Raw genomic sequence first — 14,974 nt, forward strand, 5'->3', positions numbered from 1 at the left:
AGTCATGGTAGAAAGTTAATATTTAATACATAATTCTTCAAAATATTTGAAGCCTGGGTCATCTCAAACATCCAGAAAAGTAGGATAAAAGGATACTGTGCACTCACATCTAGCAGTTATGTACAGAAATTAACATTTAACCACGTTTTCTTTATCTAGTCACTGCTTTATATTTATCGGACAAATTATTTTAGAGTAAATCACAGAGAAAATGAATGAATTCTTAAATCTTCCAAATTGTCCATAGAATAGAAAATAAGCCACTGAAGAAAAAGAGAGAAATCATGAATAAAAGTCTCTAAATCTCTGCTTACGCGTGGTTAAGTGAAATCAGAAATGAGGGCACTAGGCTCTGCACCAGCTAGTTTTAAAAATGTACTCTCATCCATCATTTAATTCTTATGAGTTACATAAGCTAACCTTATTAACACACAAAAGGGACCTTGTGAAGAGCATGGTAGCTCTAGGCAGAGAGTGGAGAGAAAATAATTATTTTATGAGTATCTAAGAAGTACTCAACATTCATGTTACCTCCAGTCATTCTCATGACAGACTCAAGACCTCTTATGTCCCTACTATGAAAATACAGAGAGCGGAGCTCAGAGATGTCAGCCTATTTGCCCAGGTACTAAATGAGTTATGTAGCAGGTGTAGGCATGTGTTCTAAGTTTCCCCCTCTTTATACCACTCAGCTATTATTACTATTTAAACTACACTTTTAATTAAAATTGTAAATTAAAAATGTTTGCTTTGTTATGAGATGGATAGAATACATGCTATTGTTTTTACACACACAAAGAATGCTTGGACCAATCCTTTTTCAGTTCTTATTACTCCTTGGTATAGATGGGCAGGGAAAATTTGAAGTGTGAGCAGAGAGCAGTAAGAATCAGGAATCAGGGTTCTAATGCCATGGCTATGTCACTAACTATCTGACCCCAGGCCAATCACTCTACTCTCCCAATCTGGCAAGGAGTGAATTGGATTAGATCATCATTGAGGTTCTGCTTCAGAACAAGATAAATGAAACCCTATAATTCTTAGAGATTTGCTTCAGTCATCAGTTAGTGAGAGCTACAATCTAGGACTAGCTGACCCAAGTCCTAGGCACTATGCATTCCCTGTACTCTGTGGGCAATAGCTGTCATGTCAGCCAACTCTACTTGGAATGTCAGTCAATACAAGTGCTATTATAACTTTCAAACTTTCAGAAATGGATGCCAACAGATTCTGACTCTATTACTAATTGAAGAAAATGCCAAAAGAGGAACCACAAAAAAGCTTCATTCCAAAGAAAATCCCCACTTCAGCCCTAGGTCCATGTACCCTCAGCCAGACAAGCTATCCTTATTGCATTTACAGTTAGCTTTTAAGGAGTTTCTACTCCACTAGATGTGAAACTCTAAGAGCTCTGGCATGTTCACCTTCATATCCCTAGCTTTTAGCATAGAATTTGGCACACAGTTGACAATCAATAAATGTGGAATGAATGGCAAATCTCATCACCCCTGAGTATCCAAAACCAACTTAAATACATGGCTTGGTTCACATGCTATATTTACCTCCTCTCTCCCAAATTGCCATATTTTAAACTGTGTTTATTCTATGGTACATTTTGTTTTCTATATTTTATTACATATATTCATGTATATATATTAGGCCCCTAATAAAGTCAACTCTCTGAGATAGCAAGACTCTACGTCTTGCTCACCATTGAAACCCTGCAATACTTAGTTCATAGCAGGCACACAATTGTAGAGTGAGCACATCAGTCATTAGAGAGAGAGATATTTATATATAATGTATCAAACCAATCAACAGTGCTTTACAGATAGCAGACACAAATAAATGCTCTAAGAATGTGTGTGTAAAACTAGTACCCTCAAACTGCAAATGTTTGTAAATTATTCCAGACCTTTTGGGAAACGATATAGTAAACTAAAATCATAAAAATGGTCATATCCTTGATAGATGAACAGATTAAAGCAAAGCAATCAAAATGACAAAGTCTACACAAGAACTTCAGTGTATCTTTTTTTTGTAAAGAAAAACTGAAAACTATTAAGAATTAAAGCACATATTATGGCACATGGATATACTGTTATTCAACTATTCTAAGGATAGTTCTGAGGGCTGGTGAAAGTGAAAGATGCTTGTAGCAAAGTACAAAGTTCATGTGCATTATGATGTAAAAGTGAGAATGCTTACAGGAAAAGTAAATATGCAGAAATATAAAAATAGTTCCTTTGGAATGGTGTTGTGGTAGGTAACTCTTCCTCTCCCCCAAATTTCTTTACTATTTTTCATAATAAAACATTTGGTATAGTCAACATTAACTTTTCCTTAAGATGGCTAGATTTCCCATAGACAGTTGTTTAGTTAGGACCAAAGCATAATATGAAATTGCTTAGTAATTAGCTACTACCTCACAGTTTAGGAGTTCAGTGACACCTGATGGGGATGCTATCATGTCATGAGGCTTACGGTACATGTATGGTCTAGATTTGGATGAGAAGCAAGCAGCCAGCAAAGAATGTCAGGACTCACATAACTAGTGATGGGATGACCCACTAGAGGAAATTATTCCTACTAGGCTTAAAGAAACGAATGGAGGCAGGGGGATGAGGATGGCTGTCTTCTTGGTTCTCCGTACCCTCCTACCCTCTTACCATCTGATACCTAACAGGGGCTTGTCTGCACTCTATGGCCTACAGGCCAAACATGGCCTACTGCTCATTTTAATAAATACAATTTTATTGAATACAGAGAAGTCCATTCATGTATGTGTTGTCCATGGCTGTTGGCACACTACAATGAGTTGAATAGTTGTGACAGAGACTGCACAGCCTGCAAAGCGGAACATATTTACTATTTGGCTCTTTACAGAAAAATAAGCCTTTGTCCTTGTAGCTTCAGATATAAAGAGATTTATAAAGAGATATTAAGTAACAGCCACTTTTGGGGGGATTACTTTTTTCTTCAAACATACCATCCTGGAAGATAGGGTGATCACAACTTTGCATCCAAATGGAAATACTTCAGAGGGCAACAGGGGATTGCTAACTGGACTACATTCCAGGACAACAGAAGGAGACCAGGACGGTCCCAGACTGAGTAGGTACGTGGACCAGCCACTGGAAGGGTCAGTAGGACAGATCAGTTTTCAAAGGGCACTTGATGTCACCCAGGTATTGCTTCTGCTTGTACCCCAAAAGCTCAGGTGGCTTCTCTTCTCTTCCTATTTCCATTGCCCTCAGATACCTTCCCACTGCCCCTTGTCCCAGCTCTAGAAGAATCCAGTTTCTGAGACAATACTCGAGGCCCCACCTTCATCTGAGCAAAAGGGGAAAAGTTTACTCACCCCATTTCACTAACTCTTAATGAGTCCAAATCAATACAAACAAGAAATCTGTACATTTAAATTTCACTGGGTTTACTATCAAGCAACTTAAAAAATGCTCCTTTAGGAAAAAAATTTCAAGTTTTTCTTCTCAAATAATTTTAAAAAACCATCATATACAACATTTATCACAATGAGACCTTGGAACAAATATGACATTGATTTGAGCTTTTAGTACTCACCAATCAAAACTCCTTGGAGATATTATTTATGAATAGTCTCAATCTTTTATTTCAAAATTTAAAACAAAAGAATAAAACAGCATATAATCCCCACATTTTGTTTTTAGTAAATATTTTTGATGTTGAGAGAGAAAAGATAAAAAAAAAAAAAGCTGTTTGGAGCATCTTTGATGAGATCTAGGACATTGTACTTTGAGACTATTCTCTGCGTGAACAATAGCTCACAGCTTTGAAAGCCTCAGTGGCTTTCCAACGATTGCCATCTGGTGGAATTTTAGTTAACTGTTCCTTTGTTCCAGGGAGCTCATAGAGGTGAACCTTGAAGGCATTATTAGACAGACAGACTCAGAGTACCAGTGGGAAATAACTGAAGGTCAAAATGCTTGTGTCTCAAAGACAAATCCCACACTGAAAAAATGAGGCATTTTGGTCTTCATCTCTATCACAAGACCCTTTCTCTCCCTCCCTCTTCCCCCTATCTCTATTGTAAAGTCAACAGAGCAGTTGCCTTGGTTTTTAACAATACCAAAATAAAAATTATTCATTCATAATAATAAGAAATGTCATGAGGTCATTTTTCCCATAACTTGACATTTCCCCCCTCCATTTATTAGTAATAAGATCTCAAAAATTAAACTTGTTCATTTTTAGGGGAACTAACTCATAGCAGTTAATTAGCCCCTAATATGTTCAGGAACTGAAATTTAGTTTGAAAAAGATTTTACCAGAGCATATTTACACAAATCCTAGCTTGAATATCATGGTATTTTGAAAACAAATTTGCTACAAAGGCAGTAATACCACTCACTTTGAATCAATCTTCAAACAAAGAGCCATGGGACATAATTTATGTTTCAACCTTACCTTGAGCATCCAGGCTCTCTCCCTGGCTGTCGAGATGAACTGTTCCTCTGGGAAATGGGACACTGGGAGAGCAAAAATGGAAAGGGGGAGAGAGGGAGGGAGGGAGGGAGGGAGGGAAGGAGGGAAGGAGGGAAGGAGGGAAGGAGGGAGGGAGGGAGGGAGGGAGGGAGAGAGAGAGAGAGTGAGAGAGAGAATTTAATATGATTAAAACACAGGGGCAGAGAGTTTTAAGTTAGTTCATTGGGTGTAGTCAGCAATGGAAAAAGGAAATCAAAGAAAAAAACACACCAAAAATATCCAGTCAGTTGGTTGCTGTCAGACAGACAACAATCTCTATTATCAGGTAAGTTCTTAGATGTTATCATAGTTTGTGAAAATTTAGAATAATGCCAGTCCTACAAGAATACTTATTAATCTAACTCCAACCCTGGTAGTCTCATAGTATCACGTGTTAATAGGTAACCCCAGGAAGCAGTGCCTCTGGTGGGGTACCAAATGCCAACATTATTAAAGTACTGACTTCCCCAAACCTCAATTTGTATGTTTTATTTTTAATATCCACAGAGGCTTACTCTAGCCAAAAAAAATTTTATTTTTGATAGGATAAGCATGATAAACAATCAAACTTTACAAACTAAAAAGCATTGTTTTACTTTTCGTATATAAATTAGCTATTTCTCTTCCAAACATGTGCTAACTAAATGATAAAATAAGACAGTAAATTGATAAGCAATACTTCTAATTCTGCAGGATGAGAAATGAATTAATTTCAGACTAGGATCCGATGTTGGGAGATGGATGGATGCTAGGAAAGTTGCTTGTGGCTCAACCATATGCTGGTAAAATCGACCTCACACGCACACAACGGTGAGACTTAGCCATCCTCCCCACACCCCAAGAAACACACAGCAAATGCTTCCTTCCCACTTTCGACCCAAACCCTCACCCTACCATTGCTCTACCTATCACCATTTCAGAAATGCCTTTGGGGCTTATTTAGTTTAAAAATCAGTTGTATAAAAACACAGTATCTGTGGTAGATCTAACACTATGTGATTAATCCCAGACACAGTTCTGCAGATGTTGCTGGGAGAAGAATTTTTTCTTTTTTTTTTTTTTTTAAAGGAAAGTGGGGAGGCATTTTATACTTTTTATATGAGGAGACTTAAAAACAAATCAAAAACAAAATGGTAGGTGTTCAGATAATAAAACTAAGCTAACATCTGAGATATTTGTGTTATACTGTTTAGAGAAGGAACTTGAAAGTAATTCATAAATGCTGGCTTATTCAAAAAATCAGAAAATATGAATAGTCCCAAACCCACGGAAACTGACTCTAATTTTAATTTTTCCTTCAGATAAAAATAATTGAGGTAAAATTTCTTCACAAATTCTATAGCAGAATATAATTTTATGGATATTTCAGATCTTTCTATTATTTGTTAATTGATAAAAATAAAAAGATTTTAGAAAACATCAGTTTCCATCCATGTCAGCTTTTTTTAAACTTAAATCTTCCAAGCTTCCAGAAACTTTAACTGAACCAGAAAAAAGTTTAATTTGCCTTCTTTATTTAACAATTACCCACTAGCTATGTTACTATGCAAAGCACTGGTCACCAATCTAGGAAACAAGAACATAGGTTTCTAGTTTATAAGTCAGATAAATCAGCGCTTAGAAAATTCAGTATTGTTTGTGTACAGTTGGGCTTTTTCTACTTTGACAACAACTTACTGCAAATTTTTCGGCAGCCACAAGGATCCATGGAGAAGAATGAGATCATTTGTTGAACATCACATGTGACAGTCACTTCACGTATTTACCTAATCCAGTCCTCAGAACCACCCCAATGCCAGTGAAGACCCCGAAGCTCTGGGTAATAGAGCAGTGTGCCTGTATCACACAGCTAGAAAGTGACGGCTGTAATGGAAACCCAGGGACCCCAGCATCTGCTTCTTTTGTACACCTGTCCTCTTGCTTTTGTGGATGACAAGGCAGGAGTTCTGTCTGCACACTGCATAAGGACATAACCTTGATTACCAATACACCATGAAGAGCTACCTTGTCTCCTTTCACGTTAGAAAAGGCCAATTGACTTTGAGTCACCTGTCACTCAGAGGACTAGAAATAAGCAGCCAGAAACCAGCTGCTTTCTCTGGGCTTGTGGATGGAGTTCCTGGCTCCTTTGGCCAGGAACCTTGACCTTGGCCTTGCCCAGCCCCAACTGTTTTAGCCATCTGGAGGAGTGAACCAGAAGATGCAAGATCTCTCTGTCTCTCCCTTTCTGTCTTTCAAATAAACAAACAAATTGAGGGAAAAAAAAAAAAAAGTCTTCTTGACCAAGAGACGGTATTACTACCTCCAGCTGCTGATAGCCTTCCCAAGAACAGAACACCAGCACTTGGGTCTGACCCCAGATTCTCCTCTCAGCTATCTGTGGACCCTCAGCAGAAGCCACAGCCTGAATTTCAGGCTACACTGAGACACTGAATCGCTCTGGCTGTAGGTCATGTCCTAGCACGTGGGGGGCCAGGGCTTTTGAGGACTAAAGCAGCTTGTAGGCATTAAGGGACAGTCACAGGCTGTTACTCCTGAAGCTGAGCCTACCTGCTATCAGCCTTGCAGAGGGCCCTGCCCCCACCAAGCACCACCTCAGTTAGTGGTCTCGGGCCAGGCTCAGAGCCTTCTCCAAGGGCAGCAGAGGGAAGCCCGAGCCTGTCTAGACTAACTCCCCTGGGATGTGACTGCTGGGAAGCACAGAGCACAGCACACACCAGGGAAGCCCAAAACCACAGGAGAGTATCCGGCAAGTCAAGGAGGTCCAATTGCACTGTCTTGGGTATTAAGTCGGTACAACTCATTCCTCTCCTTCAGAGAGAGACAACCTACCAAATGACCCGCATTATATACTTAGGGACTCCTAAGATGTTATAGCTAGCTGATCAAAGGGATTACAAGGAATGGTAATCATGTTATAAACGTCTTACATTTATGTGATTTGGATTTCTGTAAACTTAAAAGATAATCCTCAGAAATGACCTAAAATGATACTAACAATAAAATAGAAATCCAGTTCCTTTCATATAAACATTGCTTAACCTCCTTTCTTTCTTGGAATCTTCATTTATCCATCTGCTACTTCCCACGTGAACCAGAATTAAAATCATTTTTAAGATTGCCCCTTCCATTCTAGAATAAAGGCATAATGCTAAAGATATATAAGTAAAATTCTCTTAAAATGAGGAGACAAGCTACATACATGAGAAATATCACATGCATTGTAATTCTGTGAAATGTTTACAATGACATTACTTGCACTTATTCATTTTTAATTAGTTGCCCTTGAAAATAGCATAGCAGTCGAAATAAAAGGGTTCTTTCGTCCTATGCGTGATTGACATTGAAATGCAACATGTGAAGTGGGAAAGGAGCCCAGGGAAGAGATTCAGTGTCAAGTTCAGTTTTGGAGGCTAGGGTTCAAGTTTAGGGCTGGGTCACAATGGAAACCAAAGCCCTGCTTTCCATGAATCCTGTCTTTGTAATTCCTTATTTCTTGGATCTTCTAAAGAAGGAAATAGTAACATTAAGTATGAAAATGTGACTTTAAGTCTAAGTAAGACTTTGACCTGGGGAAGAGGGCTGTACAGACACCAAGGAAGGAGGGCTGCAGTTATCTCCCTCAAAAGATGCATAACCCTCATACTGTTTGGTTGTGCACTGTGAAAAACTTTTCAAACTCCTGTTTGTTCTTACATTTTAAGCAGAGTCTGTTCAAAGCATTGGTAAGTGGATAGAACTTGCGGACACATTCAGGACTGTCTGCATAGCCCCTGCCCACAAGTTTCCTGCTGTAGCTCATGCGAAGACCTCAATGCTGATGTAACAACAAACAGTATGGCTCTTGGGTCTTTGCTGCGGTCTACGCCTTACAGACATCTGGGGCTACAACAGGAGCTGAATTCCTAGATGGGGAAATTCATACTGAATTCCATTCAACCGGAAAACATCCTACTAAAATTCCAAAGCAGAAGCACCAAGTATGCTGTCAGGATACAACAATTCTGGGGGAATCAATATATTATTGGAAATCCAACCAAAAAATCCAGCTTGAGAATCTTCCTGAATGGCTTTTCCTTTCATAATTCTATATGTCCATACCTTTTAATCCTGCAAGATTTTTCACATATATCATCTCACCCAGATCTTGAAATTGTTAATTCTTGTGTAACTTCCTCTGGAGGTCCACTGTTCTTGGCTTTTGAGTGAGTGCCTTTTTCTTCTTTACACTTCGTCCTTGGGGACTTTGATGTCATACTAAATGGCAGAGTTAAATCTCCAGTTCAATGTCTCAACCTTTTTTCTCTTTTATTTTCTCCTACCCCTATCTCCACTCAAAAGGAGCTATTTAAGACTTTGTCTGCCTTGTAGTCCCACTCCCCTATTCTAGAAGTTAAATGTGAAGGATATGTTTTGTGTGTTAGAGCTGAACTTTGCAGGGCCACAATCTACTGTCATCTCCAACCTTCAACCATCCCTGCCAAGAGCGTGTGCTTTAATCCAAATGCACAAACATGCACTACTGAGCATCTCCTTGTGTCAGACACTGTTAATAGGGGCACATAACTGATCGAGGCAGAGCCTGCTCTCCTATTCTGCAAGTTATAGAAAACCCTGTTTTGAATAACCCCATGAAATGAAATGATCATTAATCCCATCCTGTAGGTGGAGAAACAAGTTCAGGGAGCCGATTCCTTGCATGAAATTACACAGCTAGCAAAGGCCAGAGCTGAGACCCAGACACTGGCCTTGTGGTTCTGAACCACAGCCTTTCCTATGAAACCATCCTGACCTAATTGGTTTTTGTCTTACACATGTCAGACTTCCTTTGCATATTATTATTTTACAATCAAACTTCCCATATTCGAAGCAACAGGACACCACGTTGATCATCTTAAAATTTTTATAGATTTATATTCTCATATATTCAACATTCATTGAGCCCCTACTAAGTAGTAGCAGCTACTACTTAAGAGTAGCTAATACCCCTCAGGTGCTGTGCTAAGTGGGTTACATGTATCAGCCTACTCACTCCCCACAGTGAACCCATGAGGGATGCTACTTTTTTCTTCCTGTCTTACAGATGTATGAACTGAGGTTTGTGGCAGCACTGGGGTTCAAATTCAGGTTAGTCAGACTTTGCAGCCAGAGCTCTTATGTGCCACCTATGCACCTCCCCTGTGCCAGGCAGGAGCTGCTCCATGAATGAACAATACACACTTCGGCCACCCTGAAGCTTACAGTGCAGTTGGGGAACACATGCACATAAATCATTAATCATATCATCGGGTTTTGAATGCAATGATATCGACAGAGCAGAAGAACAAAAGGGAAGAATTTATGACTGCTGTTCTCTCGGATGATCTGTAGAGTCTGAACGTCATTTATGTTTTCTTCCATTCTGAAAATTAGAGGCAAATAAGCATTTAACTTCTCAGATTCCTCTCCAGCAGTGTTTTCAGGTTCTATGAACCACCCGGGAGTCTTGTTAAAATACACACTGTGATTCAATAGGCATGGGGTGGGGTCTGAGAGTCTGTCTTCTGGGTGACTCCGATGCTGCTCTTCTGGGGACCACGCCTTGAGTTGCAGGACACTTGATGTCTCCACTTCAGAGCTTGTTCCCAAACCTGCTGTGAAAGTCTAAGACGCACCAATTCAAATACACTAACTTACAGCTCCACTTCTGCAATTTACCAAGAATCAAAGCAAAATTAAGGAGGTAAAGTCCATCCTGGGGGCACATCACTTTTCCTGCTTCTTCTCTCTCATCACACCCCTAACCCCCAGGGCTAATGTAAGCATTCCATGTTTCAAATCCTTGGGGAAATTGCTCTTCTTTCCAAGGTGATAGGCACTTAAGCAAGGAATTCTCCAGTACAAATGCATTAGATAGGGCTTTAACCAAGTTTTGTGATTTCTTCTCTGCTGACCTGAAAGGCTCATTCTGGATCTAGTTACATGAGCACCCTCAATGGAGTCACCATTATTTTTCCTGGTGTGAGCAACTGAGCCAATCAATGCTACCACATGTATATCCAGGGTGTTTGAGAGATGAGAGGATGCCCAAATGGCCTGCCAAACTGTGTCAAAAGTAAGCAATGAACTTAATACCTAAAAATGTTGCACACTGTTTCTGCAACAGTGTACTTGGGCCATCATCCTGCCTAAAAGTGTCAAGTTCAAACTGACTTTTGTGACTGCCTGCCCTTTACAAACACATTCATGAATAAATTATTGAGTCCTCTCTTGGTGTACTCTTTTTCAAAAAAAATTTTTATTTGAAAGGCAGAGTTACAGACAGAGATAGGGAAAGACAGAGAGATCTTTCATCACTGGTTCACTCCCCAAATGGCCACAACTGTGGCTGACCCAGGCTGAAGCCAGGAGCCAGGAGCTCCATCCAGGTCTCGCACATAGGTTTAGGGGCCCAAGGACCTGGACTATCCTCCACTGCTCTCCCTGGTGCATTAGCAGGGAGCTGGATTGAAGTGGAGCAGCCAGGATCAAAACTGGCACTCATACGGGATTCAGGTGCAGCAGGCCTCAGCTTAACCCACTGCACCATAGTGCCAGCCTCTTTGTGCACTTTCATTTCCAAACTGGGGGGAAAGAAGTGACCGTCAATGTCAGAATTTAAGGATTCCTGAACTATGGTGGATCGTCTCCTAAAAATGTATTTGTCAACTGATTTTTTGAAACCCTTAAGCATCTTCTCCATGGGAAACATGAGGTGGTTAGAGGTTAACACTGTATAATTCTGTATCTTTATGAACTTTGAGGGCCACCCTGAGAATCCAAATGTTATTTGGAAACCTGCTTGGTATGAAAAGTACTGGATTTGGAGTAAAATTCTCTGGGTCTGAGGTTTTTCCAGTTATATGACTTTGGACATGCATGTGAAGTATGGGCTCCAGATCTTACAGTTTTCTGTAAAATGCAACTACTTAAAGGGTTGCTAATGCACATAAAAATTCTTGAGCAACTGTAAATTTCTAGGTATATGGAAATATTTTTATTATTAAGTTTGGACATATCTCCTTGGCAACTGGATCTAAATATTACAGGGGCAGGAAATGTTAAACTGGAATCCTCTCTAGGGAAAACCAAGAGCCCAGACAGAATGGGAGGGAATGTCTATCTTAAGGGATCTCGTAGACACAGCCCCTGCAGCAGGACTCGCAGTGGCCCCTCTGGCCTGCTGAGGCCTCTTTTGCAGCCTCTTCAGTACGTAACCTTGGCAAACCCCTCAGGTAGGTTGACCCCATCTCTCTGAGACTGGCAGCCAGAAAAAAGAATTGAACTTTATCTTTTGACTACAAATAAAACATCTGTTAGCTTGATGATGAATAGTAGCACATAAGACTGTTACGTGCTTTATAGCTACCACTTCATTTAACCCAGTGTTTAGTATTCTTATTTCCTTCCAATCTTTGGGACCCTAGAGAAACTGCTTTTCTATCTTCTTGTTCTTCCCCATCCCACAAGGTGCTTCCTTTCTGCTTCTTGCAGGACAGCTAACGTATCTCTCATTCTTCCCCGTCAGTAGAACGCATTTAAGAGCCAAAATGAAGTTCAGATGACCTAGCAAACACTGTCCCAAGCAAACATTCGCTAAAAACTGGAAAATTTTGCAATTAAGTGATTTCAGTAAAAAAAAAAAAAATCTATGTTTCAGTCTTTCATCTAGAAAAGAGCAAGATTAAATAATATGATCTCTAAGTTGCCTGTAGCTCTAAAAACTATGATTCTACTTGGTATGACTAATGAAAGGCATATATTTCAGATGATTATATACTGATTTTCTGAGATCCCCTGTTAGAACATATTGAGTATGTCAGACATTCAAGATGGGTGGACACAGCTAGCTCTAATCACTCCTACGAGGAGTGAAAGTTGTCTTGGGACTGTACGTGGAGAGGTGGCAGACACTGCAGCCGGGGCAGGGAAAGGCTTTGTTAATCACAACTCCTTCCTTGAGTACCACTTGGCTTTAGTGTTCAGGTAATGGGACCATTAAAAAAAAAAATAAAGCAATGAATGATTCCTACCTTTGAGCACTGCTGTTGACCTGTGGCTTTTCTATACTCACTAGCATAACTGAAATACAGTCTTAAAAGGTGGAAAAAGGTTGCAGGCATTTGGCCTAGAGGCTAAAATGTCCATGTCCCACAGCAGAGTGCCTGGCTTCAACACCCACCTCTGGCTCCTGACCCCAGTTTCCTGCTAAAGCAGATTCTGGAAGGCAGCAGTGATGGCTCAAATAATTGGGTTTCTGTCATTCATATGGGAGAGCTAGATGGACTTCTTGGCTTCTGGCTTCAGCCTCGCCCAGTCCTGGCCATTACAGACATTTGGAAAATGAACCAGCAGATAGGAGCTTGTCTTCTGTGTGCTTCTCAAATTAAAAAAGATATACTTTACATATATATAATATATATACACACACTTTATATATATATATATATAATTAAAGGAAATTCCTTTTGTACAGGGGTCTTCATAAAAGTTCACATAGATTCACATTATGAAAACACTATGTATGGGGGCCAGCACTGTGGTATAGTGGGTAAAACTGAGGCCTGCAGTGCCAGCATCCCACATGGGCACCGGTTCGAGTCCCAGCTGCCCCAATTCTGATCCAGCTCTCTGCTATGGTCTGGGAAAGCAGTAGAAGATGGCTCAAGTCCTTGGGCCCCTGCACCTGTATGGGAGACCTGGAGGAAGCTCCTGGCTTCTGGCTTCTGGTTCCTGGCTCCAGATCAGTGCAGCTCCGGCCGTTGTGGCCAATTGAGGGGTGAACCAACAGGTTGAAGACCTCCCCCCCGCCTCTCCTTCTCTCTCTGTGTAACTCCGACTTTCAAATAAATAAATCTTTTTTAAAAAAACACTATGTATGGATCTCAAAAATGCTTTGCACCAAAATACACTTACATTTCAATTCCATTCTTTCATTAATTTTTGAAGTACCCTTGTATTAGTCTAGAAGGAAATCTTTGTTGTAGTTGGTTCAATTCTTGTGTTTTAAATCCATATTCTTCCAGTTTTTGCAGGTGTCAGATTATTGTTTAGTAATTGTGTAGCAATCATGGTATGCAGGGCTTTTGGCCTTACCTATATTTTGAAGCAACACAACACAACTCACTGCCGGACTGAATCAGTACTTCTGCCTGTTCTCTGTCTTTCCTATCTCTCACAGGATATGCTATATGGCCTCTTGATTTCTCAGTCCAGGCTGACTGATGGGAAGATGAGCCAATGCTTGCAGTCACGTGCACAAGGAAATGTGAACTCAGGAAGGTTCCTGAGTAGAAGCTATTAAAAAATGCATCTGCTCTGCCAGAAATCACACTTGCTTTCAGCTTTTGAGGAGCTATAATAGCATTCTCCATATGTTACATACATTTAAACTTATCACTGTATCTACCCATTCCAATCTAAATAACTCAATGTGCTAAATGACTACCAAAACTACGTATTCCCTTCATGTCTAAAAAGTAATTTGTGGATTCACCAAAGGAATAGTTCCCAGTGCATTTTCTATTCTGTTTTCCAATAAGGATGATGCATCAATAACAAACTTTCAGGGCAATGGGATATTTTGTAGAGAGAGACTAGGGAGAGCCATGGTAGTCTTTTTATTGATGAGACTGAAGGCCACAGGTTGAATTGAGTTGCCTTGGCTTGCATGGCTATGCACAGCTGAGGGAAAAAAGCAGCTCTCTCGGAAATCAGATGAAATTGACTTGTTAATAATAAAAAATTACACCTGCGTGGCAAAAGTTTTCAGTGAAAATCATTGTTTAGATTTAAAATTTTAATTTGGAACAAAGGGAGGTAATGAGAAACAACCATATTTTGTCTTAATTCATTTTTTTGATATTTTAGTAGATATTGCTGCTTCCTCTATCATTTCTCAAATTCTTCGTATCTGTGATACTTTTAACTTGATCTTTTAATTTTTAAATCTCTGGAATCTCTACTCATGATCCTAAGTAACAGACATGTCAATAATTTTTCAGATTCAGAAATGAAGAGGCAAAAGTCTCCAAACCAAAGTTATACAAAGTTATTTACAGAGTAGCACCAAAGCCCAAGAGTTTTAACCACTCTAACACTTAAAAACTCCCAAAATGTGAAAAATAAACAGAAAAAAAAGCAACTCATGCAGTTTTCAAATTTCAAGAGCAACATTTACAACACCACTAAGTCTCACAAGGATATATTGTCCAAAAATGTCTTTCCATTGGGAAGGGCCACAAACCCCATGGAAAAACATGACTCAAACAGAGGTAGGCTGGTGTTAGAAGTCACAGATCACAGTAATTGTCCTACTCATCCTGCATGCCTCCCTTGCGTCAGATTGCTCAACACACTCCAAAGGTGTCAATATGACTCTCACAAACTCCACCCAAGGTGCCAGGCCTGAGCAAATTGCCACGAGTAGTGTCATTACAGACTTCAAGACCCT

At 39.9% G+C, this 14,974-nt stretch overlaps 1 protein-coding gene across 4 annotated transcripts in view; it reads right to left on the reverse strand.

The window, feature by feature from the left end:
- MAPRE2 (microtubule associated protein RP/EB family member 2) overlaps window positions 1-14,974 on the reverse strand; it is a 163,127-nt gene that overhangs the window by 134,788 nt on the left and 13,365 nt on the right. For all 4 annotated transcript variants that reach the window (XM_070050305.2, XM_051852031.3, XM_051852029.3 and 1 more), the window contains exon 2: window positions 4,447-4,508. Coding sequence is in view for 2 of the 4 variants with exons in the window: in XM_051852029.3 (XP_051707989.1) it covers window positions 4,447-4,508 (62 nt within the window). In the remaining 2 variants the exon portion in view is untranslated. The remainder of the gene's footprint in view (window positions 1-4,446; window positions 4,509-14,974) is intronic.

This window comes from Oryctolagus cuniculus, chromosome 10 (genome assembly GCF_051225735.1).
Source record: "Oryctolagus cuniculus isolate XC-2025 breed Fujian yellow rabbit chromosome 10, ASM5122573v1, whole genome shotgun sequence".
Lineage (NCBI taxonomy): Eukaryota > Metazoa > Chordata > Mammalia > Lagomorpha > Leporidae > Oryctolagus > Oryctolagus cuniculus.